Source organism: Punctularia strigosozonata, assembly GCF_000264995.1.
Source record: "Punctularia strigosozonata HHB-11173 SS5 unplaced genomic scaffold PUNSTscaffold_26, whole genome shotgun sequence".
Classification (NCBI taxonomy): domain Eukaryota; kingdom Fungi; phylum Basidiomycota; class Agaricomycetes; order Corticiales; family Punctulariaceae; genus Punctularia; species Punctularia strigosozonata.
In genome coordinates, this window is record NW_006767458.1 from 29,512 (window position 1) to 56,386 (window position 26,875).

Genomic DNA, 26,875 nt, shown 5'->3' on the forward strand with positions numbered 1-26,875 from the left:
GCAAGAAGTCATTTGTATTTCCCAGGATTTTTGCATACACGGAACACGATTGTCATTTCATGAGTCCTCTCGTACTGTACCCTGACCCGTCAAAAGTACCGAGAGGTCGAGAATATTCAGGATATTGCAGGACAATTCATTTGGCGCTCTCAAGGGCGTTGATGATGGATCTTGCGGAACGGATGGCGTACCCCATGGAGGTGAGGGTGGGATTGGCTGCATAGCCGGTTGGAATCACCCCATTGCCTCCGACGTAAAGGTTTGAGAAGTTGTAGACCTTGCAGTTCGTGTCCGCGACATGCTCCTTCGAGTCGAGACTGCGGATGTTCATCAGGACATGGGATAAAGAATTGATGATTGCACTGACCCTGCGCGAACAGTGCCGCCTACGTTTGCAGAGGATCATCAGTCCCATATCATTTGCGTGTTATTGTGACTGACCAAGATGAAGAGCCAACCCCGGAGCCATGAACTGAGGCTCGGAGCCAGGCAACCAGCCTCCGAGTTCTTTAGCCACGTTGCACATGCTACACGTAGCGAGAATGATACCGTTATATGGTGGCCTGCACAAAAGAAACCCAATACTCACTCCGTCATCATGTCATGAGCACGAGTCTTGTCGTCGTCGCTCATGCGGAATGTGAACGTGGGCTGGGGCATGCCATATCCGTCCTCGTACTTGGTCTCGAAGTCGATCCTATTGGTTGCTTCGGGCTTCACGTATCCAAAGAATCTGAAGTCAACGATAGTCCGTGTGTCGATCGTCTCAGCAACAGCGCCGTATGAGAAGGCGTCGCGATGGATCTTGCATTCACAATTAAAGCGGACAATTACTTCGCCAGCAAAGAGATGATATACCTGGGCGTGCCATGGTTTATCCTTTGTGAATAGCTTGGTTACTTGCGGTTCTCCATCGCGGAAGGGGACTAGAGCAGTGTCATGAAGTCGCGTTCACGTTGACGAGTTTATACTTACATTTTAAAGGATCCTCCGGATGTTTCGCCTTCTGGTAATCGACCTAATATACACGTTAGAGGTGATCATGGCTGTGAACCCGATAACGTACCTTTTCCTTCCACCACGAGAGATTGTAAGGGTTGTTCGGGATGGTTTTGAGTAGACTGGTCTTGAGAACGATTTGGCAGAAGGACATGCTAAACAACATATCAGTCATGACGAGCGGTGGATCAGTTCAGAACGAACGGCTGCTCTGTTATATGCGTGCCCTGCGTGTATGTTAGAAAATTCCATATATCCCGGCTCCGCGACTTATACGTACCAAGTTATGGATGGTTGGAAGCATGGATGTAGTCATGGATGTAGTCGTCTTCCGCCCAAATCCTGAGTTGAATAAGATCTATGAAACACGGGTTATCAACGACATCAACACTTCGGTATGTTACGCACCTGCGGTGTAGCAACGGCACCCGCGGCGATGACATACATCTTCGCCTGAACGTACGAATGCTGCTCCTCGTGGTTGCTGACGTCTGCTAAGAAATCCTTCACTTCAGCTGCGCCGATCGTCCACGTCCCATCAGCATGATGATCAGATACGGCCACACGGGTGCAACGATGGTTCGTGAGCAATCTGAATCTGGACTTCAGCTCGGGATTGGTGTATATCTTCTCCAGAATAACGTCCGTGCCGTGCCAGTAGACGTAGTCTGGGTTCGGCATGCGATGACACGCCAGCGGAAGAGGCCCAAAGTCGAGCTTGGGCTTCCCGTTCGTACCATTGAACGCATTTTGAAGGGTGCGGAGGACGAGCGTGTGGCGAATCGACTTGTCAAATGCGTGAGTGGTAGTCCCGATGAGTTTCATAGCTTCTTCGTATAGCTCTTCCCAGGCGTCGAAGTTCTCCTGTTCGTTCGACACAATTCGGGGGAGCTCTCCCTGGCGGTTGAACTTGGGGGTGGCGCAGGTCCAATGTGTCTGAAGAGAATGTCAGATCAAGCGGTGAGGTGAACTTCGTCACATACCGTCATTCCGCCCACACCGCGCGTCACTGCCTCTGCAGCCAGGTTTAGATTAGCCTCCTGCGATGGGTTCTTTCCGTTCGTAACTGGGAGCTCGTCCCCTCTATGGATTAGTAGGCATGCGTCAAACATAGATACTATCTACAGCGATCTGGATAAAGTACGAACCCGGCTCCCCAAGACGTCGGGTCGAGCGTGTCTGACGTTACATTCTTGACGGGAACGGATACAACGCTGAGGGCACCCTTAAAGGAGGTCGTAAGTGAATGACGATAACCCACGTCGAGGACTTAGTAATACCTTTATCACACTTTGGAAGGTATACAGTCTCGTCAACGGTGGACTCTGCATTCATGAAGGCTACATACTTAACAAAGCGGTCAATGTCCTGTGAATCGGTGAGCGACTTCAAAGTTCAATATCGAATATAAGCCTTCCTCACCTTCTGATACTCGACTTCGTTCTTCTTGTGAGCGCCGGGGATGAATGCATCTCTGTTTGATATATGTTACAAACGAAGACAAAAGTCACGATCCGAACTTACGCGCTTCCATCCTCGGTAGTGGTCGCCTTGAAGCTATCGCTGAATGACAACCGATCAGTCCCAAGCACTGTGCATACTCACGCTATCACGCTCACGCAGCGCCGAGTTCACACATGACAACCTTGGATAATGTTCATCAGTTGGGTCCATGCCGCAGCAGAGAACACGCACCTTATAACCAGCCTCGACGAGCAGAAGTGCATAGGTCGCACCGATAGGACCACTTCCGGCAATGAAGACCTTGAAGACAATACGTTTACAATGAACAACCTCATGCGTGATACGCGCAGGAGGCTTACGTCGGCTTGAAAGTCACGCAACTTCTTGTTGGGCTTGATTGAAGGGTTTATACCCGCAGAGCCCTCACGGAGGATCTCTTCGATGGACTTGGAGGACATTGCGAGAGTTGGTTACGAGCTGAGCGAGCGAGTTACTGCCAGTGAGTGCAACTTAAGAGTAGTCGAGTACCCTTGTCTCGTTTATATATAAGATTGTACGGACGAGTCGCCGCACAAAAGCCACATAGTCACGCCAGCGAATGCATGCGTCCATAGCAGACATTGTTTGGTAATTGTGCGGCTGACTAGCCATTTGGCGTATACGTCAGAAGTTTTCAAGAACCCCATGACTTACCAGGGCGCATCTCCGTACATGATTTTGGGGTACGACGAATACAAGATGGCATACAGCTGTTCAAATGACGTTCGATCCTAGAAGCCAATCGTGTGTCAGAGACAACTCCATCGCTGCCGGAGCTTGCGTACATCCGGACGTATTGGTGCGCTCGCATGGAGTGGAGCCAGTACCCGTGGGTCTGTCGACTATTGAGGAACAAGATTGTGTCAACAACAATTACATCGCAGACGGAGTATGCGTACCTCCGACGATGAGTTCGTATGGCAGAAATGAACACCCGTTGACCATTGCAGGACGACAACGTGAGAGCTTGTTTGAGAGCGTATGAGCCTGAAGACTGCCATGACGTGACGGAGACTGGATGAACTTTTTCATGTTCAAATCGGCCCGTATGTGTTACTCGGTGCCCTGTGCCTGCAAAAATGGTAGTGCGCCAGCTTCTCTATCTGAGTGGCATCCGGGGCACTGTAAGCCCCCTCCAGAACAATTAGGGTGGAAAGGAGGCCAAAGAAGGAACTGCAAGTGATAATCTTCGCGTTCCAGCGGGCGCAATCACCAGCACATTACGAGAACATGTGACAAACGCGGCATAGGTTATTGACATTTGCCACAGTCATTGTGGAAAACAGTGTTCTCGTGGTACGCCATACTGATGGGCGAGAAGATCAGATGTCATGAATAGCTCTGGTCGGCGTCGAATGAGATCCGGTGGAGATGTTGATACTAACTAGTCTAGACTGCATGACAAGGTCCGACTCCATCGACAGGCACGAAGAATCTTCTGTGAAGAGTTGTCAGTATGACACTTTTGAGAAAATACGAAGCGCACCCTGTGATGCGCCCCTCTTCAGCATAAGAACTATACAATGCCGACTGAACGGCGGAGACTCTCGACGGAATCAATGCAAGAGATCGAGTACTTGTGGCTGTATGATCGTCTGATCGTGTTAATGGACTGGCATGCCGCAGGACTGCGTGCGATGAATAACTGCATCCCAACAATGCTAGATGAGCCTTTCGTTTAACTCATCAGTAAACACACCAAAATGACGTACTGGGTGGTGCCTGCCCCATTGTTTCACAAGAGTCTACGCTCAATCTAGGGAGCAAGGACGGGGCACGCCCACGGTCGATCGGCGCTACCGACTCTCCGAAGCTGCCCGAGCGCGGATGTAGAAGTACAGAAGTACACGTGATCGTGGTGCACAGTCGCGAACACGCGCTCGTCTCTCGTCTCCCTTCGATTATCCGCTCTTCCCCCATACTCCGAGCTGACAGGCCAACATTCTGGTCTCCGAACTCGGAAACAAGGGTGTATATATTACGCGCAGAAGCCACCCTCGAAATCCCAACGCGCCGCATAACCTACGCTTGAACACATGCAGACTCCTTATGTCAAGCGAGAACACCGCGACTGTCATCGGTGCGCAGATAAATACACGCTGGCGACACTGTGGTGGATGGAAGTTGTGAACATACGTCCATCCGCACCCTCGGTTTTCACAAGGACTTAGGACGCCATGCAACATTTTTCTAAGATCGAAGTTCAAGGGTCTCGCCCTGATGGCTACTGGGTCGAAGCCTTTCCATTCCATACCAAGGATACTCAGGCTCCTGATCTTGTCGGGTACGGGTTAGGCACGTCTCAAGATGCGAGCAAGATTCATGTTTTCCGCAATCCTTATCGAAAGGGACAATCGTGAGCATCATACCTCCGTCGTAGCTGAGATTCCCTCATAGACGTTCAGGTCTATACCGCCCCCTACGGGTGATTGGCAAAATATCCACGTTGCAACGCTCCAATTTCCGGTCGCTTTCTGCTGCGCCGATATATCTGGGAATGGATATAACGACAGTCAGTATTCGTCTTATTCACAGGTGTCTCTCGATTCTAATGGTTGAATACGCATGCAGTCATTCTTTCTGACACCTATGGCTCCTCTATGAATGACATCTGGTCTGACGGCGGTAGAGTAAGGCGATATTGCAGTCACCCAATGGCCCATGCTGATTACGTCATCGTCAAATTGTACAGGTTAGTTGGTTTGAGAATACGGGCGACTACAACCGTGAGGTTTGGACGCAACGATATATAGGCCGCAGTCCCGGTATGCACCGACTGAAAAGTACGCGCCTACACAACGTTCAGAAATCTCGCAAGGCTGACACCTTTTGCGCTAGCGGGTCATTTTACGACCAGCAACGCAGTCCAAATCATTGCCGTCCCTATCGTTATCAAGTCGGGTGATTTTGAGAGTCCTGCGCCGGTTATTATCTACACCGCTCCTCCAGATCCCAGGAGTCCCCAAGTGGACGGGGGCTGGCCTAACGAGATCGCTTTCAAGGACACGTTTCGCCTGGTTCATGAGATCACTGGTTTGTATACTTGTCCTGCATCGTACTTGACGAAAGCTTGCCTCATTACTATCACTAGTTATTCCCGGTGCGAACAATGGCCTGGATCAGGTATTACTGGCCGGTCGCGAGGGCATCAGCCTGATTTGGTATAATGAAACCTCCAAGAAGTGGATGTCTGAGCACTTGGGATCTGGCCTTAGTCAAACTCGAGGAAATCCCTTTTGGGGATCCGGGTCAGGTCAGTAACCTCGCTTCTGGAGTGCATCCTGATCTTGACTGATCGAAATGTAGTGGATGTTGCGAAGGTCCACGACGACTCCGCGGGATATATCGCGTCGTGCGAGGTAATTCTAGGCTAGCTTGACTACCGTATATTTTACTCATTTTCATGATAGGCGTTCCATGGCAATACTGTGTCGGTGTATACCAAACCGACCAATGCTCCCAAAAGCCAGCTTCGAGGAGTCAATTGGACTCGGCACGTCCTCGAAGATTTCGGTCCTCTCAACAAGGAACACACCGGCTCCATACATTACGTGGTCTGCGCTGACATCGATAACGATGGGGTTGAGGAGCTTCTAGTCGCGTTGATGGGCTCCGATCCACCGTCCTGGGAGAAGACGGGCGTGTGGTGCTACAAACGTGCCGTTCTTCGACATCGTCGCTTTGTATCTAATTAATACTCTCCTCTGACAGCGGTCGACCTCCAGAAAGCCAAATTTTCCAAGAGGAAGCTCAGTGATAATTCAGCCGGTCGCATTGCCATAGCTGATTTCAAGAGCACGGGCGTACTGGTATGATGTCCTTGATATTCTGTTCCACGCTAGTCCCATGACTGACTTCTTTTGCAAGGATTATGCGACTATCTCCTACTCCGTCCCAGGCTACTTCGTATCACCGAACCCATCTATTAACGCTTTTATCAATGCGCCTATCACAGCTGAAAGACTGAACGACGAGGTCCTCTTTCGTGTTCCGCGACCTACTGCGGCACCAGGCATCGACGAGGTTATGTTCCTCGATGTTGCTAGTCGTAAACTTGCACTCGTGGTGGTGCCCCCTCATCAAAAGTATGCGATTGCACAAGGCGATGGAATCAAGGTCATCGCAGGGCGGGGTAGGTTTCGTAACTTGGTCAACATGTCGCACGGGGCTCACGAACCTTCCGTTTAGTGACTTGGACGAATGCGAATGACACAACGCATGAACGTACCATTGCTACTGCACCATTCACAGCAGTATCCACCAAAATCGACGCAAAGGACGGGCATGTCTACACTCAGGCGGAGGGAGCCGTTTTCGTTCTCATGAAACACTCCACCACCTCCGGTGCCCCGCCCTACTCCAACATGAAGCAGCTGGCGGCGCATAACCTCTTTAACAGTCGCTTCCCCAAGGATCTACAACACATGTCATTTCCCTGGGTGAAGGTCGAGGATCGTCCTTGGGCTAATGGCGGTTTCAAGGTGAGCTCCGCACGACTTTCGCTTTCTGCCATCATTGATCAGACTTCCCAGGGCCTAGAATTCTACAATCTGACCGGATTTTATGTCCGCTATGCCGACGACAGCGATGATCTTATCTGCCACATCCAACTGTGGACCGCTGGAGTAGGCGTAAGCGCCGGGTTTCACAACCACACCGACAAGTCGTTCTGCGAAATCCATGCGTGTATAGTGAACGGGACGGGCAAGGGTGGGATGTATTGGGCGACGGTGGAGGACGAACTGTTTGATCCCGCGAAACCGGACGAGGACAAGTACACGGGAATCGCCGTACCAGACATGAGCGAACATGGTCCGCTATGGCGAACGAGCGAGGACGGGCTGCCGCTCCTTCGTTCGAATGATACCGTGAACTATCCATGGCACGGTAAGTCACCACGAAGGTCTTTCTAGACGCCTTGTTGACGAATCATCATATATCAAGCCTGGATTGCGGGCAAATCGCCAACAGCAGGGCAGAAATTCGATGTCTGGCTCGCGTTCGAATTCCCACCTTTCGTCGCCGAAGCCGAGCAAACCGCCAATATGGTGACCTTGAAACCTGGCAAGTATCGTATCTTCAATCCGGCCTCGCAGTTGGAGCTGCAAGTGCAAGGCGGAGAGTCGAAGGACGGTGCACCGGTGGTGGGGCATAAAAAGGGACCTGGATCGCAAGCGGTACATTTCCTCGCTCTCTGTCTCACTTCCGTACCCCACTGACCGGAAAAAATAGTGGGAGATATCTGTCATTCCCGGAACGCGCTTCCAGCTGTTCCATAATGACGTCAGTCGCTCCAATGCCACGGTCGTGTGGCCTCCTACGGCTGGCCAGAAGGTAGTCGGCAGTCGCTCCGCGGCCCGCTTGGACCTCACTTCTGCTTGGGCACTCGCATCCGCTGGTGGAAACACGTATGAGTAAGCAAAGAGCGATCTGCTTAGACATCGCTGGCGATGCTCATTCGTTTTCACTGGTCGCAGGGTCAGGCTCATCGGAACCCACCTCGTTCTGGAGGTTGATGCACATGGCAAAGTTCATGTCAGTGAGCACGATGACGCCCTTTCGTCAAGCTTACTGACGAAGTTTCCTTTAGATCTCGCCGAAGGATCTGGTACCAAGGGAGTCGCAGAAATGGCACTTCGAGGCTGTTTCGTCAACATGAATGTGGGCAAAGTCAGGAATGGTCCTCTGAATGTGCGCCACGAGAAGACGTTTACGTTGGGTACGATTAAACGCTCTAGAACTTTGCCGTCGTCGTATCATGATTCTATGGCACAATGAGGACGCCCATCGTTCTGAGTTTTTGTGTGATCTTTGTTTCACTAAGGCAAGCCACACGACGTCGATGCCGGTCAACCTCGCGCTGAGCCCTTTCGGAGGCGGTTGGCTGAGCGCTACAGAGGCATCACAGATCAAGCTCGAGGATGTACCCCGTACAGTGACGGCCATATCGATGTTTGGTTTTTGCGGTTAGGGTTACAGGACAACCGCAAGCTCTCCAGGACAACCACCACCAGCTGGTGGTGGTTGTCCTCCGGACGCCCGCATTGCCGATCAATGTCATTCTGCCTGAGGGTAGATCACTCGCGCGGGCTGGCTCCCGCTTCATCGCTCATGCCCCGAATCCCACCCACGGGGCTTTCCAACCCTCTCGACCCGCCGTCCTAAGCGCCCTCCTCGTCCGATTCCTCCAACTCCGTCAACTCGCTCTCGTCGCTCTCGTCTCCCTGCCCCTCTCCCTGCCCGCCCGCCACCTGCGCCGGGCCGAACTCGCCCAGATCCACGCTGCCCACCGCCGGAAACCACCCGTACTCTCTCAGACGCACCCTCGCCTCCCCCTCTCCCCCGCGCCCGTCGACGACGACGACGCCCTCAGCCTCGAGCGCCTGACGCTGTCTCCGCGCACCGTCCGTGCCCGGTCCTCTCGACGCGATCGCGCCCGACGCGCTCACGACGCGGTGCCAGGGCACGGGCGGGGTCGTTTGCGGCGATAGGAACTTGAGCGCTGTGAAAACGGTGCATCAGCACACCACCCCTTACCCCTTTTTTTTCTCTCCTTCGGGAACGGAACGCAAGGAGCGGGAGTGAATGTGCTCACCTTGGCCGACGAGTCTCGCATGCCGCGGCATCCCAAGCAGCTTGGCGATATGACCTATAAGAGCACGTTAAGTAAAAGCATCCCCTCCCACCGCACAGAAGGTTGGGAGAGTCCGCAACACGCACCGTAGCTGGTCACCCTCTGGGGTGGTATTCGTCTCACAACATGGTAGACCTATGTACGCCGTCGCTTCATCTTCAATACGCGTTCCGGGGGGAGGTTCTCGCATCAAGATGTATTCACCGCAGCATGGAACTCGGCCGCGTCCATAGTGAGGGTGAGTGAAGAAGGTCAAATGACAAGCGCGTACTTGGTGGCGTTCCAGTTCGCTGCAGGGATTTTCCAACCGGACCTGCGTTCATGTTGCAATAAAAATACAATCCGATTCCGTTCCAAAACCACCAACACGGTGCTATGACAAATCAAGAGCAGGAGCTACTGCCCCACGTATACTAGGATGTGTCACACAAAAAACGCCGGCACGCCTACATATCGGCGTAGTGATATTTCCGTCCATCATCTCACCACGAACAGTCCTCCCTTCCTCTCCTCAATCCACGCGCTTCGGGATGTGCCCGAGCGGGAGCGTGAACCACGAATCGTCTGGCCTCAACAGCTCCGCCATCGCGCAGTAGTACGCGATCGCGGCCGTGAGCAAGCCAAAGCCACCGCCGGCCTTGGTGATCGTCACCGAATTCCTAAATTCGGCTGCAAAGAAGCGTTGTTTATCAGCAAGAAGCGGCCGTAAATAACTTCAAGATGGACACGCACCGATCGCGAGGAGGAGGAAGGTGATGGTGAGGAAGAAGAGCAGGGCGATAAAGCCGACGTTACGCCGAAGAGCGGCAACACTGCCCCATTCAAACGCGCCGATCAGCATTTTTTGCGGACGTTCAGGGACGGGACGTGGAGAAGTGGTGAGCGGACGCACAACATGAGGGCGGTGAAGATGAACCAGCTGGTGAGGAAGATGCCGAGGGCGTTGTGCAGCTCGTTAGGGACCGAGTCGTACGCGGCGACGATGCCCGAACCCGGGATAAGGATCGTGGCGTACGAGAGCCAGAAGGTGCCGTAGGCCGAGAAGGCTGTTGTAACATACGCGGCGTCAGCGACTGCATGTCCATCCACGACGGAGAGGAGGAAACAGGGGGATCATGACGTGGGAACGGAGGCATTTCGGGCGGCGCGAGCACCGGCCCGCGTCGGGTCCGCCAAAAGCGGATCGTCGATTTCCTCGTATGGTATATCGATACTCACCGGTGGCGCCGAATGTGTTGCCGCAGGCAAACTCCCACATGCCTACAATGCGTGCGTATGTGTCAGATAGACCGCCGCTATCGTCGACGGAGGGGGGAATGGCCACGCACCTGCGAGCAGTTGGGCGAGGCCGCCGACAAAGAGCGCCATGCCGACGACGACGTTCGGTTCGGTCACGCCGCGCGTTTGGACGTTGAAGAAGGATAAGACGAGCGTCGTCGACGCGAAGGATGTTAGTCCTCTGAACGATAGAACCCAACAAGTTAGTCGATCAACCGCAGCAGATACATGGCGAAGTGTGCTCACAGAGGACCGGGGTTGCCCAGACGCCTAATGGGCTTATTTCCGATCTGGTTCCATGGGTGGAGGCCGTGGACGTGAGGCACCCCTGCTGCACCGTATGGTGCCTGCGCTCCGTTGGCGTTGGGATCCGCAGCAGCACCGGCAGCACTCTGCTCGTTGTACGCGACGCGTCCTTTCTCGATGTCGGCCATGTTCGTGGGTATGTCTCCTTATTCGATATGGGATGTTTCTATGGGTCGTACGGAGTAGGAGAGAGCGGGCCGACGAACGGGGTGGAGGGGCAAAGGATACACACCGTCCTCTCGTCGAGAAGTGAGTTACCCCGGTTTTATGTGGGGAAGGAGACGTTCAGGCGCTGAATGCCGGCGGAGTCCAAATCCGCGCGCATCTGACCTTCTCGAAGCCGCTGAGTGGACGCCACCCGTCACACATGGGTCACCCGTCTGCCCGTCACAAGATTGCCCTTGTAAGTCCGAGAATGATTGGAACGCGTTGTTTGGTATGGACGGGGCTTGTCGAATCGTCTTGCGTTGTCTCATCGCTGTGTCATATGAGCGTCAGCAACAGGAAATACTCCTGCGCAGAAGTTTACATTCGTGCGGTCACTGATTGGCTTTTCAGTCGGGGATATCCCGGGAGTCGCGGTCAGAGAAAAGCTCGAGCGCCCAAGATCCAGCCTCGGCCTTCCCCAGCCGCATTGCCCCACACAACATCCTATTCTGTGAGAAGTAAGTGTAGCGCGCTGCGATCGCGCGATGCCCGGCCACCGGCGGACTGCAATCATGTTCTTTTCAATCGCTCCTTCTTCTAAGACTGACAATCTGCTTGATTGCAGATCCGGGAAGGCTTCGCGGTCAACGGGCGTGGGCATTTCAGCGGGCGGAGGAGAGCACAACACAACGAGAGTTCGACACATTGAGAGGTGAGGATGCAGACGCATCCATTTCCTATTGTGAGACGCATGATTTCTGTATTGGGCAGACGAGCTGAGAAGACAGAGTGACGTTGATATGACGGGTCTTCGCAATAAATAACGAGATACGAATACAGACAGTGGATGGAGGAAGTTGATAGATAGATAGTGGGTGTCGCAAGGGAGATGGAGACGAGTCAGATAGTAGGAGAGATCCAGATGGAGAGAGAGAGAGATACAAACGCCCAGCGCTAATGATGCATAGTACAACAAAGCGATGAAAGCAGAGAAAAGCAAAGAGAAAGATAGAGAGAAGAAAACAAGAGAGAGGGAAGAGAGAGAGAGAGAAAGAGTGAAGAGGGACGAATATATCGTCCACGAAAGTTCTTCAGAACGGCTGCTTCCGGTAGTGACGGCGGTGTTCATCTTCCTCATCTTCGTCCGCGGAGTCCACAACGGTCGCCTCCGAGTCCGTCGACGAACCCGAGCGCAATCGTCGGGGTACAGGTCTGACAGCCACCCTCACAGTTGGCAGCTCGCCGCACGCGTCGCCGCCGTCCTCCTCGTCATCGCCGACGACCGTCTCCGCATCGGACAAGACCGTAACGTCAGACGTGCCCGTATCCCTTCTTCTCGGCACAGGCCGCACCGTCACGATCTCCTCGAAGTGCTTCTCCGCGCCGATCGCCTTCGCGATCTCCCACAGTTTGGAAAGGCGGCAGGACGGGCAGCATCCGCTCGAAGCGGGGACGGCGCACGGCGGCTGGTCGGTGTGCGACACGGTAGCGTCTTCCGCCGCGAGCAGCGCGCGGACGTGGTCCGTGTCGGGCTTGAGCTCGCCGAGCGTCGGGGCGAATACGTCTCGGAGCGTCTCGCCGTGGACGGTCCAGCTCGCGATGTAGACGAGGCAGGGGGCCTAAGGATAATAGAGAGCAGAGGATCAGCACCAGAAGAAGAATCGATTTCTGAGAAGAGGATCGCGTACGTCGCAGTGCGGGAGACGCTCGAGAAGAGTTTCTTCAATTACGGCCGGGTGCCACGACCCTTGATGCTTGGATGCCCAGGCGACCTGTCCGACCTACGAACCAGAACCGAGTCAGCATTCCCGGCTGGCCCGACTAGCGAGACCACACAGTACTCACGGAGAAGATATAAGGCCAAGGCTGGCGCGCGCGCACGGGGTGAGCCAGACACGCCTCCCGCCCAAGCGTCAACGGGATCTCTTCTTCAGGCTCAGGCTCTTCCTCGACCTTGGCTTCGGCTTCGGCTTGATCCTCCGCCTCGGCCTGCGCCCAGTCGACCCAGAGGTGCGCCTGCGCGAGCAGATCGCGCGTGTGCGCGTCGTCCGGCTTGAGCGTCCCGAGCGCGGGCGCGAACTCGGCGCGGAGCGCGACGCCGTCCCGGTCGCGCCACTCGACGGTGTAATACGCCAGCTCGCGCTTCGCCTTCGTCTTCGTCTGCTCCTTCTCCTGCCGCTTCGGTCTCAGCCGCAGCTTGTGCTGTTTGCCGTCCCAGGGCAGACGATCGACGTGGAACGCGGCGCGCCAGCTGCCCCTCACCTATAATCAAACAATCCAATCATCAGCTTTCCTACTTCGCCGAGAAGGAGTTGCCGAAGGGGGGATTGGCCACGCGCGTACCTCGCCCGCGAACCCGTCGTCGTACTCGCGCCGGACGACGGCGCCGTCGCCGACGACCGTCCCGCGCCTCCACACGGCGCCGAAGGTGTACGCCCAAACTTTATCCCCCGGACGGAACGCGTACGGCCACGGTTGGCGCCAGCTCTCGGGCCGCGCCGCGCGTGGATCGCCGAGCGCGAGCGTCGGAAGCGCGATCGCCAGCAGACCATCGCGCACCGTCGTCTTCGCCTTCCTGTCCTCGACCTTGTCGTTGCCGTGACGGAGCTTGGCCGCGAGCGCGGAGAAGGGTTTGGTGGTAGTGGGTATCATCGTGGATCGTGGTCGCTGGAAAGAGAATATACAACAGTGGTTAGAACGAAAAAGAGTACGGAGGCGTCGCGGGGTATGTGGTTGTTATGTGCAGGTGGACGGCAAGAAATGGGCAGGCAGGGAGGGGCCGAGTCAGGAAAGTCGACGAGAAAGACTCGAACTCTCGAGGGGAGAGAGGGAAGAGGGAGGTGCAACGAGCGCGGGGAAACAACGGCCGTGGCGAGAGGCCTTCTTATGGTGGAGCCTGTCATTCGTGCAAGGCCACGAAAGTGCGATATCGTGCCCGAGGTGGGCGCGCCAGAAGGAAGAAGGGGGCGTGGTCCGGTGTTGTGGCAGGGGGCTTCAAGGGCCTTCGCTTAACAGACAATGCCACAAGACAAGGCCCGTCACGGCCGGGCCTTGTCCGATCTGACCTGGATTATCCGCACCTGGGGCATTGTCTTGTAGGATTGCATTGTCGGAGCAGAAGTTCGCGTCGATGAATGGCGTTGCATAATGAAGAAGAAAGTACTGAAAACACCGGTCGGGTCACCCATACGTATAGCACTAAGCCACTCGCGGACCTGGCGAAAACCGATAAGCCACCCGTGGGCACGCCATGAAAGAACCCAAAAGAAGCCCTCACCTTCTCCACCCTCCCTCGCCCACACGCTCCAAGTTTCGAGTAAATGATTAATCACGGAAACTCGATGTGGTGCCCCTCTGTCCACCGGCGGGCCACCGACGAGTCGCCGACCAACCGCATCTCGACCTCCTCGAACACGCTCACCCTTTTCACGACCGCGAACCCCATCTTCTCGAACAGCCGCACGCTGGCCTCGTTCGTCTCCCCGATCCGGACCGTCAGCGCGCGCGCGGGTACGGGTAGCGGAGCAGGGGAGGAACGCGAAGTGGCGTAGGCGAACATGAGCTGCAGCGCCTCGCGGGCGCGTCCGGAGCGGCGGTACGCGCGTTCTGACCGATGACTAGGGTTGAGAATCGGATTGGACGAAGACGGCGCGCGGGAGCGGGGAAGAGAGAGAAAGAGTGAGTGAGCGAGAAAGAAATCAACGAACCGGCGATCATGATCTCCACCTCGGCCTCATACTCATCGTCGTCCGCCGGATCTCCGTTCAGAAAGAGATTCACGTCCCCGATCATGGGCATCGCCTTGATCTCGTCCACGGACGGAGCGTCCGAGTTCGGCGCCGCAGGTTCGCGAGCGAGTATGATGAATGTCAGCTCTTGACCCAAAAAAACGATGTCAGTCATACTCTGCGCGGGAGATGAGCGAGAAATAGAGGACTACCCACTGTCTTCGTCCTCCTGCCATTTTCCTATTTATTTTTTCCGCACATCTTCAGCGTCACACAGGCACGAAGCCGAAGACGGCAGAAAGGGAGGCCTCACGCTGCATCTCGTACTCCTCCTCGATCGTAAGCGGCTCGCTCGCCGTCAGCTCTCTCAACTCGGGGTCGGCCATCCACTCGTGATATCTCTGTCCTGTTTCGCGTCACGATGGGTTGTTTTCACGGTGATATACGCGTATGATGAACGAACCGCGACATGTTCGCGTCTTTAGAAAATACAAAAGTGACGTTGTAAAGATGGTCCACGATGTCGAGAGCGGAAAAAGTAGCGTTACCTGTACGGGACCAGGACGACGCTCTCCCCGACGATAGCAGTGCGGTCGTTGGCTTTCATGTTCCTTCGCTATGGTAGCAAGTATCGGAGCCAGCTGACGGCGGGAGAGGCTCAGAGTCGGGAAGCCGCGCTCGGAGATTCGCGGCCGATCGCTTTGGTCAGGCTCGCGGTAGCTTCGACTTCATCCCGTCTCACCGCGCGCTTTGTCTCCACTCCAACTACTGAAACTGTGGATGCATCGTATACAATTGGCGAAATTGGCGAGAGGGAGAAAGATGATACAAAGAGACGGAGGAGGTATATAAGTAATACAAAGGACATTTTTGTTTCATCCAGCCCGATCCGCAAAGGCAAAAAAAACAAAACAGATCAAAATGCACGAAAATCGTCATCCCAACGGACACAAACGACCCTTCCTTCAGATCTTGTGCCCGAGGTTGACGTGGACCGCCTTCACGTTCGTATAATTCGCCAACGCGTACTCGCCCAACTCGCGGCCGATACCCGACTGCTTGAAGCCGCCGAACGGGATCTGGGGGTGCAGCATGTTCGCGCAGTTGACCCACGTCGTGCCGGCGTGCAACCGGTGGGCGACGGACAGCGCGCGGGTGACGTCGCGGGAGAAGACGGCGGCGGCGAGGCCGTAGACGGTCTCGTTGGCCTGGCGGATGACGTCTTCGTCGTCGTGGAACTTGATGACGACGCCGACGGGGCCGAAGATCTCCTCCTGGACGATCTTCATGTCCGGCCGGGTGTCGGTGAAGATGGTGGGCTCGATGAAGTAGCCCTCGTTGCCGACGCGTTTGCCGCCGAGGGTGACGGTCGCGCCTTGTTCCTTGCCCGAGTCGATATAGGACATGATGCGCTAAAGGTGAAGAGGATGTTAGTAAAAAGAGGGGGGAGGGGGAGGGGGAAGACGCACGTCGTATTGCTGCTGCGAGACCTGCGGGCCCTGGTACGAGTCGTGCTCGAAGGGGTCGCCGACCTTGATCGACTTTGTCTTGGCGACGAACCGCTTCAGGAACTCGTCGTAGATCTTCTCGTGCACGAAGATACGCGAGCCGGCGCAGCACGCCTGGCCGTGGTTCCAGCTGCGTCGCAAGGTAAGCGTGATTAAAGAGAGAGAAAAGGGACGGTGACGAGGACTGACAAGATACCGTGCGCGGCCCAGTTGACGGCCTCATCCAAATCGGCGTCGTCGAAGATCACGTTCGGGCTCTTACCGCCGAGCTCGAGCGTGACGTTCTTGAGGTTCGTGCGCGCGGCGGCCTCCATGATCTTCCTGCCGACGAGCGTCGAGCCCGTGAACGCGATCTTGTCGATGTCGAGGTGCTCGGCGATGGTCTGGCCGACGTCCTGGCCGTATCCGTTGACGATGTTGACGACGCCGGGGGGGAAGCCGGCCTCGTTGATGAGGGTGGTCATGTAGAGCGCGGTGAGGGGCGTGAACTCGGACGGCTTGAGGACGATGGTGTTGCCGGTGGCGAGCGCCGGGCCGAGCTTCCAGGAGAGCATGAGGACTGCGGGGGGGTGTGCATGATGTCAGAAGAAGGGCGGGGTAAGGGAAGAGAAGAGAAGAGAAGCAGCGCACGCGGGAAGTTCCAGGGGATGATCTGGCCCACGACGCCGACCGGTTCGTGGCGCGTGTAGCCGAGCTTGTCGTCGGTCGTCTGTGGGACGGGCGCATTTAGTCATCTCGTCGCCCGGAGAGGCAGCCGGCTCACCTCGATCGTCTGCCCGTGGTTCTTGTCCGCCCAGCCGGCGTAGTACCGGATCGTGTTCGTCGCGAACGCGACGTCGGTGCCCTTCGCCCAGCCGAAGGTCTTGCCGTTGTCGAGCGCCTCGAGCGCCGCGAGCCGGTCCGAGTGCTGCTCCATCAGCTCGGCGAGCTTGAATAGCAGGTGCGAGCGCTCGAAGCCGGGCGTCTTCGTGCCCCAGACGGTCTCGAACGCCTTGCGCGCGGCGGCGACGGCCTTGTCGACGTCCTTGGGCGAGCCTAAGGAGACCTGGACGACGGTCTTGCCGGTCGCTGTAATAATAGTAGCGTGGTGTTAGAAATGGGAGGGGTGTGAGAGGGTGCGGGAATGGGAGCGTACTGGGGTTGATAACGCTGCAGACGCGCTTTGTTAGAGACGCATGGATGGACTGCAGCACTGCGATGCGCTCACTCGATCGTTTTGCCATCCGATCCGTCCACCCACTTGCCATCGATGAAGAGGCCGGTGTTAAACTCGGCCTTGCCCTTGAAGACGGCGGTGTCAAACTCTTGGGTGTGGATCTTGGGCATGACGACGAATGGACGGGTGACGAATGAGAGAGAGGGGATGGGAGAGAGGATGGGATACGGTGAGCTGCGCAAGTCACCTGGAGATTATATACGCGCGAGGGAGAGGGTGCGTACGCGTGAGCGCAATCGTAATCATGATTCGGAGACGAGGGGGGTGGGGCGGTCGCGGTTGGTCACCAGGTCCGGGGTGGGAAGGCCAACCCCGCATTCCCAACCCCTTCCCCGGCCCGATCCCCCCGCACTTAATTGCCTTGCGCTGATTAGATCCCCGCTATCTCTGTAACCCGCATCAGCGCCGGCGCGACGCTAAAACCCTGGCCGAGCTGGCATCCCCCCTCCACCCTCTCGCCCCTTGACTCAGCGCTGCTACCAACGGTGATCGCGCAACGTCGACGATTGTGGGGTACGCTAGAGTTTTTCGCGACTCCGGGGTTCCTTGGCGCTATCTTTGCGATCGGAGAACTCTGGCCGTATTTGGGTATGAGAAGGGATACCCATGACCATTCCGCGCAATAGCTTCACCCGGGACCCTCCATCGCTCGAGCTGACGCGGCGCTCCGGTATCAGCCTACCCCCATCGGACGCACGGCAGAGGTCTGGAATCACGTCGATGGTCCGCGATTTTGAATCTGATAGCGTTTCGTGACACATGCACGGCCGCTCCGAGAACGCTTTTTCCGCAAGACTATAGTACAGGATCTGTCGGACTTGAACGCGCTCGATGGAAGACAAAATAAACCCCGCGGGGTGTGGAGCTAATGGCTTTGGAATTCGATAATTTCGTGCTGCGTACAAGACAGCGGGTCGCCGAAGGAGCTGCAAGGGGCGCGCGACGGGATCGCCGCGTTGCTCCGCATCACCCTTTCAGAAGCCAACGGACGATTATCCTATCGTTTTCTCTTGGGTGTTCCTCTCGTCTTTTCCCCCGACTTCCCGCATCGGAGGTGGCCGGAACGCGGATCCGGTTTCGAATGGGCCAATCGTTCGCCTGGGGCTTTTTGGCAAGAATCGAACGCCCGTATCAGCACCTTCCCCCCCGGTTCTGGGCTCCATAATCACCTTCTTTTCCCCTTCGGTTGAGGGCGATTTTTGTCGCGTGAGTAATTGAGTGCTTGTGGAAGGACGGGACGGTCTTGGTAGCGAATCAGCGAACCCATGCAGCCCTCGATCAATCGGCCGGCGAGTTCAGGGGGCGGCCGTTCTCTCATGCCCGCAATTCACCAAGAACGTCGCGCGGGGGTAATCAGGGGATCGAAACGTGCTCGGCTATCCTCGATATACGCTCGACTCGGGAGACCGACGCTCGTTCGACCTTTTCCCCCCCTCTATTGCAGGCCAGGTCTCCAGGTCTCCAGTTTGACTGCGATGCGTGCCGTGCCGTGCGCTTTTTGTCATCGGCCTCCGCTTCCCGGTTCCTTCCCCGCATCGACGCAACTGCGGGGGTGCCCGGAACATGCATGCCAATGGAGTGCTATTGATTTGGCTATGATATTTGATCGAGCTTCGAGCCCCCGTCAAAGATAAGTAAACGCGCTGCACATCGATCACGAAGCCCGTTGTTGTATGACATCGGTCTGTTGTTCGAGCTTGGACATATAAAAAGCGACATCCCCACTCGAGGAGGTTGCCGATAGGATGTCTCTGCAGAATCCAGATGAACGAATCTTCGCTCGCCGCTGATGATCTTATCTCACGCCCCCCGTGGATCCATCGTATTCGTGAGAAATTGCATGAGAGTGACCACCGTCAGTCCGCGCATTCGCACGATCAGAACAGCTGCATTCTCACGGTAAGAAACGCTCCGACGCGCGATCGCGGACGGCGTGTTTGCCCCCCCTGCGGCTAAGTTTTTGCTCGCCATCGCCAACGACGAACGAACGAGTCAAAGCACCGCACCGAGATGGCCTCCTGCCCGCACCTCGCCGACCTCTCCCGCCTACAACCCCCGCGCCTCTCCCAGTCCGTCCACCGCGAAGAGTGCACCCAATGCTTCGACAACCAGGTGCGCGCGCCACACCGTACCCCTCCACGCCCTTTTCTCTGACGATCGCCGATGTCGAACGAAATGTCCAGGACGACCCGCTCGGGATAGACGTCTGCCTCGCCTGCTTCAACGGCGGCTGCCTCTCCAGCGCGCGGCACCACGCCCGCACGCACGCGCACAAGACCGGGCACGTCTTCGCGCTCAACGTCAAGCGCAAGCTCAAGCCGTCCGCCAACCGCGTACGTGTCCACCTTTCCCCTTCCTCATTTCCCATCCACTTGGGTCAGAGCTGAAAGAAACGTGGATGTATGCGCGAATCAGGTCGAGGACGAGGAGCCACCGTCGAAGATGACCAAGCTCGCGATCGTCGAAGAGCGCGAGGAGGACAAGTACGACCGGCTCACGTCCCTCAAGTGCTGGAAATGCGACCCGGATAACGGCTTGGAGCTCGGGCCCGACGTCACCGCTCAGGTGCCCTTCATCTCATAACCCATCAGCGCCGAGTGAGTGACCATATATGCGCGATGTTGCCAGGCCAAACCGCTCGTCGACGGCGTACTGTCCGCGATGTCGTCCGCGCGCCAGTCAGAAGTCAAAGCTTGGGAAGAAGAGATCCTCCCCTGCGAACACACCCTCACCCTCGAGCAACAAGCAACCGGTCCCATCGAAGCTTCTGGTACGCTCCATCTCCCCTCCCCCGTCCTCCTTTCTCTTCCACTCAATTTTAACTTCCAACCTTGAAACGACGGCAGGCCTCGCGCATTGCTCCCAATGCGACCTGAAAGAAAACCTCTGGCTCTGCCTCACCTGCGGCTCCCTCGGCTGCGGCCGACAACAGTTCGGCGGCATCGGCGGGCACGGGCACGGCCTCCGCCACTACGAGCAGACCCGGCACCCCGTCTCCGTCAAGCTCGGGACGATCACGCCCGAAGGCGGCGCCGGTACGCGCCCCTCTCTCCCTCCATACTTCATCGGTCTCTGAAACGTGATATTTCTTGTTTCATGCAAGATATATACTGCTACGCGTGCGACGACGCGAAGCAGGACCCGTCCCTCGCCGCGCACCTCGCCTCGTTCGGGATCAACGTCGCGGCGCAGACGAAGACGGAAAAGAGCATGACCGAGCTCGTACGTCCCCTTCTGTTCTCTCTCTCTACACGTTCAGTCCCTTGAACCATTCCTTTTTTTGTTATCATGCGCTAGCAAATCGAGCACAACCTCAAATACGACTTTTCGCTCACGGACGAATCGGGCAAGGCGCTCGAGCCCGTGTTCGGCCCCGGCCTCACCGGTCTATCCAACCTCGGCAACAGGTGCGCGCCCTCGTATTTTCCCCGTGCCTTTAACTCGTGCTGACCCCCCATGGACGAACAGCTGCTACATGGCCTCCGTCCTTCAAACCGTCTTCGCCCTGCCCGCCTTCCGCGAGTTCTATTACCCGACGACGGGTGCGGGATCCAAGCCCGAAGACCACTGGCGGGCGTGCACCGCGCCGCTCCCCGCCGACTGCGTCGACTGCCAGATGATCAAGCTCGCCGACGGCCTCCTCTCCGGGCGCTACTCGCACGCGCGCCATTCCCCCTCCCGTACGTCTCTCACCCACCGCCTCCCTCGTGCCCTCTCCTCGCGCCGTATCCGATCCTCGCTAAGACCCGCCTGTTTTGGATTTTGTTTCTTTTTTTTAGACCCGCAGAGGACGAACCCGCTCGCACACGAGTCGCCGACGCCCGTGTTCCAGGAAGGCGTCCGGCCGAGCACGTTCAAGGCGCTCGTCGGCAAAGGCCACGAAGAGTTCGCGACGATGCGTCAGCAGGACGCCGAGGAGTTCTTCGCGCACCTCCTCACCGTCCTCCGCCGCCATTTCCACTCCAGAGGTTCGTCGTCCCCTCCCTCTCTCGCTTCCTGCCATCATCACCTCATCCTCGCATGAACGCTCACTATGTTCTGTGTGTGGGGGGTGGTCATTTTAGGTTTACCGAAGGACGCGGCGCCGACGGAGGTGTTCGCGTTTGGGATCGAGCAGCGGCTGCAGTGCGCCGAGTGCCGCCGCGTTCGGTACCGCGTCGACGCCGCCGACGCCGCGAGCGTGCCCGTGCCCGCGCGCGAGAAGGGGAAGGACGACGAGGGCCGGACGCTGTACGAGGAGGTGAGACTCGAGGAGTGCCTCGAGATCTTGATGGGCAGCGAGGCGCTCGAGTACGCGTGCCCCGCGTGCGCGAAGAGCGTGATCGCCACCAAGTGAGCGTGCCCCCCCTTTGCGCTCGTTCTCGAGAGCTGGGCGAGAAGCTGACGGGCGCGTGGTGTTGTGTGTGAATAAAGGCAGAGCCGGTTCGCGACGTTCCCGGAGGTGCTCGTGGTCCACGCGCGCAAGTTCCAGCTGGTGAACTGGGTGCCGTCCAAGCTCGGTACGTCATCCACGCTTTGGGAGCCCCTTTTTCGTGAAATTTATCGCCGGTGCTTGGCAGATATCCCTGTCATCTTGCCTCCGAACGATGAACTGTCCTTGGACGCGTATCTGGGATGCGGACTCCAACCTGGCGAAGAAGCCCTACCTGAAGATACCGCGGGTACGTCCTCCCTACCTCATCACGGTCCCCATCGCTCACGTCCTCCCCAGCCGCTCCTGGCCTGCCGCAGTTCAACGAAGCCGCGATGGCCCAGCTCGAGGCAATGGGCTTCCCCACGATCCGGTGCCAAAAGGCGCTCCTCGCGACGGGCAACTCGGACCCGGAGGCGGCCATGGAGTGGCTCTTCGCGCACATGGAGGATCCAGGTACGATCGAGCTTCGTCGCGAGCGAATCGTTCCTCGGCTGAGAACGCTTACGATATACCACAGATATCGACGCGCCCATCCAAACCTCCGCTGCGCCGTCGGGCCCGGAACCGTCGGCCGAGCAGGTGTCGATGCTCGCCGACATGGGCTTCACGGCCTCGCAAGCGCGCAAAGCTCTCCGCGAAACGGTAACCTCCGCTCTCGTCCGGCTTGTGCGGTCCCTTCTCACACCATTACGTTGTCGCTAGGGCGGGAACCCCGAACGCGCGGTCGAATGGCTCTTCTCGCACCCGGACGACACCGGCGACGACGGCCCCGCCCCCGCTACGGCGTCGTCCGCCCCCGCTCAGCCGGCCGTCGGGGGCACCTCCGTCCTGCCCGCGCGCTACCGGCTCAAGGCCTTCATCTCGCACAAGGGCCCGAGCGTGCACTCGGGTCACTACGTCGCACACATCCTCACGGAGCAGGCCGGCTGGGTCCTCTTCAACGACGAGAAGGTGGTCAAGGCCGACGAGGAGAGCGTGCGCGAGCTCAAGAAGCTGGCGTATCTGTACGTGTTCGAGAAGATCTGAAGCCCAAGAACAGACAAAGATATTATCCAATGTACATTACACTAAACGCAAGTCAGTTGGCTACCCACGGGACATGTACAGTGCACAGTCAATGCGAAGTGAGAACATTTGAAGCAAGGGAAGATATGGGATACAAATGAGTAACTTAGTATCAGACGGTAGCAGACGGGCCGTCGACCGGTTTGTTTACGGCAGCCGCCAGCGCGCTGGCGATGACGTTTCCCAACGTGCCCTCCGGCAGAACCGAACCCGACGACTCCCTGGAGGCGGGTGTGGTTTCGATGCTGTCCGCCGGCGGGAGATGGTTTTCAGGGTCGAACTCCACGTCCGTCTCGCCCTCCGCATCTCTATCGGTCTCGGATATCACAGTGAGTGGAGACTCGGAGCGCTGCGGGTCGTATCGCGGTTCGTGCGGGTCGGGGACGAGGGACAAGCGCGGGACGGGGTTTCGCGTGCGCCAGCGTAGGGCTGCAGAATTCCCGACAAAAAGCCGTCGTCGGGTGGTCTGCTGGAGGTCATCCCCGGGTTTGTGAGTAAGGGAGTCGGAAGGATTTTCATCGACAAGTGGGAGTACACGCCAACCGGGTAGAGGGGAGCCTATGAACAAGCGTTTGGAACCTCGTGCTTTTCGCTTCGTCCTGAGATCGATGCCAGGAACGATTACAGTGTTGTTCAGTGCCACGATGCCCGTACCAGCGCGTTGCCCCGATGTCAGGTACACGGTGCCCCACGACATTCCTGGTTCCGGATAGGCTACGATCGGGGCGATCTCCGCATCCTCTGGACCAAAGGCTTCGTCGTCTGATTCATATTCCCCAATTGACGAGGGTGTCACGCGCTTGCGGCGCTGTGTGCCACATGCGGGGGCTTTCTCGCTTCGTTTCGGTTGTTTGGGTTTCTTAGTGCCTTTGATCGCGGGATCCCTTGATCGCGGGCCGATGTATCGTTCGCCTCGCGCTCGAGTGTGGTGGGTGCAATTGCACACTCCCTCGCACGACGGGCAGACCCAATGCCTGAGCGAGGCATCGAAGACGATATGGGGATATCTGTCGTTGACATGGGCTTAGGAGAAGCGGAAGGGGCAAGCCCGAAAGGTTGCTCACCGATTATCAATGCAACGAACACAGAAAAGGAGTTTGCAGGGGTATCTTGCACAAGACATCTTGGGATATCGGGTTTTGCGGCGGCACTGGTGGCAGAATGACTCCTCGCCGGTCTCTGGTTGCTTCGTGCGAGCGGCTGTCTTAGTGAAGTCCGGCAACGGAAACGAGCGCACGGACACACTGCGCACACTAGCTTCCCTGAGCGTGCTTGAGCTCGCCACGTCGATCGATCGTAGGTCAACAGCGGATTTCGCCTTCGGCTGCTTCAGCTTCATGTTGACCTTCGGCAGTTGACTAGGTCCGCTCCTATTATCCGCGAACGTGATGCTGGCCTCAGACCCCCAACGCTGCTTAGGAATGCGTCCGCGAGCGGATTTCCTCCGCGGTGGCGAAGCTTGATCGATCGGAGATTTGTCCGCCGGTCGTGGCTCGGCACCGTACTCCGACGCAGAAGAATCTGTGCTGGAATTACCTCCGTCGGAGTGGTACGCCTCGTCGTCGCTGTGTGGATGATACTGTTGTTCCTGATATGGAAGGACGAATGAATGAGAGAATGATGTCGAAGGCGACTGAATCAGAACCAAGTCATCGACCTCCTTCGCCGGCAAAGAAACCGGAGGCGGCCCGCCGAGAAGGGAAGGGTCGACAGTGCCCGTGTAAATGGCAGAAGGCGCGATCGACGAGTAAGCAGACGTCGAAGGATGGGAGAGGGAATGCGAATCAAGTTGGGGGAGGGAAACGGCGGACCCTCCGTCAATCCTGTTAGTCTCCATAAAATGCTGGAAGATGTCAATGTTGCGCGTCATGCCATTCATGTTGTCGGTCTGACTGATACCCGCGGCAGAAAGGGACTGCATCGCATCGTTCTCCGCACCAGGCATGGCCGCGACCGAGTACAACCAGTCGTCGTGCTGGGGGAGAGCCGCGTGCCCTAACATCACGAAAGACGCACCCCCCTCCGTTGTTGACTGAAAGGACGGCATCCGAAATGGCGAGAGTTCCGGCCGATGCACGTCGAAATCGGGCTCCGGCTCTGGAGGAGGAGGCTCAACCGGTGCAACCACGTCCTGCTGCAGCTGCGAGCGCAATCTGCAGCTCACCATAACGTTGGCTTTTTCGACATGCTTCAAATACGCTTCAAGATCTTCCAGATGGCCAGCACCGAGAGTAGTATTGGTGTCATCGGCGATATCCATGAGACGGATAGTGCGATCCACGGAAAACTTGAGGGCTCGCGAACTATCCGTAGCGTCCTCGAAAGGTTTTATCGGGATCTCCTCGAGGACCTCGAACCCGTCAAGATCCGAGGAATCGCTCAGAGAATAGGGCTGACCAGCTCTGTCTGCGTCGTAGCGAGGAGTGGTAGGAATCTGGCTTTGACCACGCGAGGCGGAGTCATACACCCCATCTTCATCGCAATTCTCGTTGGAAGCAGTCGCGGCGGCGTTGTTCGCAGCTTCCTCCAGCAAAGCGCCAGGAGTCGCGGAGGAGACGGGAGTAAGAGCAGACGTGAAATCATCAATAGATGAAGCCGAGGACGCAACAGGGTCAGCCTCATCCAGTAAAATCGGTGCGCTCTTCGACCCGTCGCCGTTGCGAGCTTTCCTGGGGACAGGATTCTCGACGAACTCGATCTCGGGACTGCTCTGACGCGCCGAATCCTCGTCGTCCACCTTCCGCCGCTTCTGTCGTGCACGTGTCCCGTTGCGGCTGTCAACGGCCGATTGACGCCGTTTCGCCGTGCGCGAAGAGCCTTGCGCTGTTGGCTTGGGCGGCTGCGCCGTTTTGCGCTTATGGGCGCGCGATATAGATGGGACCCATTCGTCGTCCGCGTCATCCTGCTGTCGCAGATTGCGGAAAGTTGGGTCGTCTGCGCCGTAGTCATCCGGGTGAGTCGCCCACGTCTTGGCACGTTCTAACGCAAGACGCGGCAGCCTCCATTCGTAGTCATACCGTGTTTTTCCCCGTGGAAAGGGGGGTATGAGTACGAATGGCTTGGACCGTCGATGGCGGCGAGGACGTAGAGCTGGAAGAAGTTCGTCTTCGGAGGGGACAATCTCCACTGAAGATGATTCGGGTGAGCAGGAAGGGAGGAATAACGGTTCTGGGTTTCGGTGAATGGGGCGCGCCGGGGAGGAGGTAATGGGAATTTCGGGTGAGTTTGTTCGATGCCGGGACTGGAAGAAGGCATGAGCACTGATAACATGGGTAGGCGATGGATCTGACCTCTAGCTCGTTGTATACAGAGGTAAAAGAAACATCCGCCGACAGGTCGTATTGGCCCCGGTTGGATTCAGGGGTTTCTACGGTGGCATCCTCGTCCATTGCTGCCGGGGTCCGAGGGTGTTCCTCTGCTCGATCGTCGTCTTGGTCTTCACTCGAGAGTGAACCATCAAAGAGCCCAGAATCGATATCACTTTTAGGAGGCGAAACGCGTTCAGCTTGGTGTGTGTACTGGAGCAGATGTTCGCGTCAGCCGCACATTCCAAGAGCTAACGACTTGCTGAGTTTTCCGGGGATCTGGGCCCTTGGTGGCTTTCGTGGGTCGTTGATAAAGATACCACGTCGTCTGTATTTGACCCAGATGGCATGATGTGCGAGGCCATCGGTTCCTACCAAAAAAAGGTGAGGTCAAAAGCGAAAAATTATGGCGTATACACTCGCATACCTCGACATAATTCTGCCACGACCTGTTCTGCATCATCTTTGCCGACCCCCAAGCCACCGTCCTAGATCGCGTAGTAGCATTGTGCACGCTATATGCCCCGGGAGGGGTGATCGGCGGATGGGTCGGTATGATCGTCAAATCTCCGAACGAGCCGCCCTGGCTGCCGTCCCAGTTGGCAAGAGAGGAGCTAGCATGAGACATTGATATTGGCTCGGCGGCGACGCATGTGCAGCATTCGAGACAATTGGAGGTCGACGTCCGAAACAACGAACACGACGAAAAGAGCGGCGACGTCGCATTATTGGCCGCGGGGCCGGTAACCGTTTAGCGATTTGACACGTGACC

General features: G+C 57.0%; 8 protein-coding genes across 8 annotated transcripts; 2 read left to right on the forward strand and 6 right to left on the reverse strand.

Moving 5' to 3' along the window:
• Nucleotides 1–136: 136 nt before the first annotated feature.
• PUNSTDRAFT_147047 (pyranose 2-oxidase) lies at nucleotides 137–2,921 on the reverse strand (the record flags this gene model as incomplete). Its single annotated transcript, XM_007389234.1, has 19 exons — nucleotides 137–317; nucleotides 368–386; nucleotides 442–527; nucleotides 590–804; nucleotides 859–926; nucleotides 976–1,018; nucleotides 1,067–1,154; nucleotides 1,204–1,226; nucleotides 1,280–1,357; nucleotides 1,408–1,935; nucleotides 1,983–2,082; nucleotides 2,148–2,224; nucleotides 2,280–2,289; nucleotides 2,348–2,367; nucleotides 2,422–2,473; nucleotides 2,524–2,562; nucleotides 2,619–2,644; nucleotides 2,695–2,763; nucleotides 2,823–2,921. The coding sequence occupies 19 exons, from the start codon at nucleotides 2,919–2,921 to the stop codon at nucleotides 137–139; spliced, it is 1,821 nt and encodes a 606-aa protein (XP_007389296.1).
• Nucleotides 2,922–4,679: 1,758 nt separating this feature from the next.
• Nucleotides 4,680–8,286, forward strand: PUNSTDRAFT_128760 (uncharacterized protein; the record flags this gene model as incomplete). Its single annotated transcript, XM_007389235.1, has 16 exons — nucleotides 4,680–4,858; nucleotides 4,908–5,014; nucleotides 5,074–5,132; nucleotides 5,195–5,285; nucleotides 5,341–5,535; nucleotides 5,594–5,755; nucleotides 5,809–5,861; nucleotides 5,913–6,159; nucleotides 6,214–6,311; nucleotides 6,370–6,634; nucleotides 6,691–6,983; nucleotides 7,035–7,389; nucleotides 7,447–7,679; nucleotides 7,735–7,916; nucleotides 7,980–8,037; nucleotides 8,093–8,286. The coding sequence occupies 16 exons, from the start codon at nucleotides 4,680–4,682 to the stop codon at nucleotides 8,159–8,161; spliced, it is 2,646 nt and encodes an 881-aa protein (XP_007389297.1). The 3' UTR covers nucleotides 8,162–8,286.
• A 204-nt stretch (nucleotides 8,287–8,490) lies between these two features.
• On the reverse strand, nucleotides 8,491–10,848 carry PUNSTDRAFT_128761 (uncharacterized protein; the record flags this gene model as incomplete). The annotated part of the gene is made up of 10 exons (XM_007389236.1): nucleotides 8,491–9,004; nucleotides 9,098–9,151; nucleotides 9,223–9,271; nucleotides 9,408–9,449; nucleotides 9,657–9,805; nucleotides 9,869–9,948; nucleotides 10,029–10,182; nucleotides 10,355–10,396; nucleotides 10,465–10,595; nucleotides 10,661–10,848. The coding sequence occupies 10 exons, from the start codon at nucleotides 10,846–10,848 to the stop codon at nucleotides 8,664–8,666; spliced, it is 1,230 nt and encodes a 409-aa protein (XP_007389298.1). The 3' UTR covers nucleotides 8,491–8,663.
• A 1,110-nt stretch (nucleotides 10,849–11,958) lies between these two features.
• Nucleotides 11,959–13,519, reverse strand: PUNSTDRAFT_139524 (uncharacterized protein; the record flags this gene model as incomplete). The annotated part of the gene is made up of 4 exons (XM_007389237.1): nucleotides 11,959–12,486; nucleotides 12,556–12,648; nucleotides 12,713–13,129; nucleotides 13,211–13,519. The coding sequence occupies 4 exons, from the start codon at nucleotides 13,517–13,519 to the stop codon at nucleotides 11,959–11,961; spliced, it is 1,347 nt and encodes a 448-aa protein (XP_007389299.1).
• Nucleotides 13,520–14,195: 676 nt separating this feature from the next.
• On the reverse strand, nucleotides 14,196–15,202 carry PUNSTDRAFT_78124 (acyl-CoA N-acyltransferase; the record flags this gene model as incomplete). Its single annotated transcript, XM_007389238.1, has 6 exons — nucleotides 14,196–14,473; nucleotides 14,575–14,742; nucleotides 14,812–14,835; nucleotides 14,909–14,996; nucleotides 15,059–15,074; nucleotides 15,144–15,202. 6 exons carry the CDS (start codon nucleotides 15,200–15,202, stop codon nucleotides 14,196–14,198), a joined length of 633 nt encoding a protein of 210 aa, XP_007389300.1.
• Nucleotides 15,203–15,371: 169 nt separating this feature from the next.
• On the reverse strand, nucleotides 15,372–17,471 carry PUNSTDRAFT_109421 (aldehyde dehydrogenase). Its single transcript, XM_007389239.1, has 7 exons — nucleotides 17,311–17,471; nucleotides 17,239–17,252; nucleotides 16,867–17,171; nucleotides 16,734–16,812; nucleotides 16,293–16,662; nucleotides 16,065–16,233; nucleotides 15,372–16,007 (listed from the first exon to the last, which is right to left on the reverse strand). The coding sequence occupies exons 1-7, from the start codon at nucleotides 17,427–17,429 to the stop codon at nucleotides 15,561–15,563; spliced, it is 1,503 nt and encodes a 500-aa protein (XP_007389301.1). The 5' UTR covers nucleotides 17,430–17,471; the 3' UTR covers nucleotides 15,372–15,560.
• A 1,858-nt stretch (nucleotides 17,472–19,329) lies between these two features.
• Nucleotides 19,330–22,759, forward strand: PUNSTDRAFT_78163 (ubiquitin carboxyl-terminal hydrolase 14; the record flags this gene model as incomplete). The annotated part of the gene is made up of 15 exons (XM_007389240.1): nucleotides 19,330–19,431; nucleotides 19,503–19,652; nucleotides 19,735–19,884; nucleotides 19,948–20,089; nucleotides 20,166–20,354; nucleotides 20,423–20,541; nucleotides 20,617–20,726; nucleotides 20,788–21,003; nucleotides 21,109–21,287; nucleotides 21,384–21,651; nucleotides 21,733–21,818; nucleotides 21,879–21,980; nucleotides 22,031–22,186; nucleotides 22,251–22,375; nucleotides 22,436–22,759. The coding sequence occupies 15 exons, from the start codon at nucleotides 19,330–19,332 to the stop codon at nucleotides 22,757–22,759; spliced, it is 2,418 nt and encodes an 805-aa protein (XP_007389302.1).
• Nucleotides 22,760–23,215: 456 nt separating this feature from the next.
• PUNSTDRAFT_56206 (uncharacterized protein) lies at nucleotides 23,216–26,807 on the reverse strand (the record flags this gene model as incomplete). Its single annotated transcript, XM_007389241.1, has 4 exons — nucleotides 26,531–26,807; nucleotides 26,089–26,474; nucleotides 23,863–26,039; nucleotides 23,216–23,805 (listed from the first exon to the last, which is right to left on the reverse strand). Coding segments are annotated over exons 2-3 (1,339 nt in total), but the record flags the coding sequence as incomplete, so codon positions are not given.
• Nucleotides 26,808–26,875: the final 68 nt, after the last annotated feature.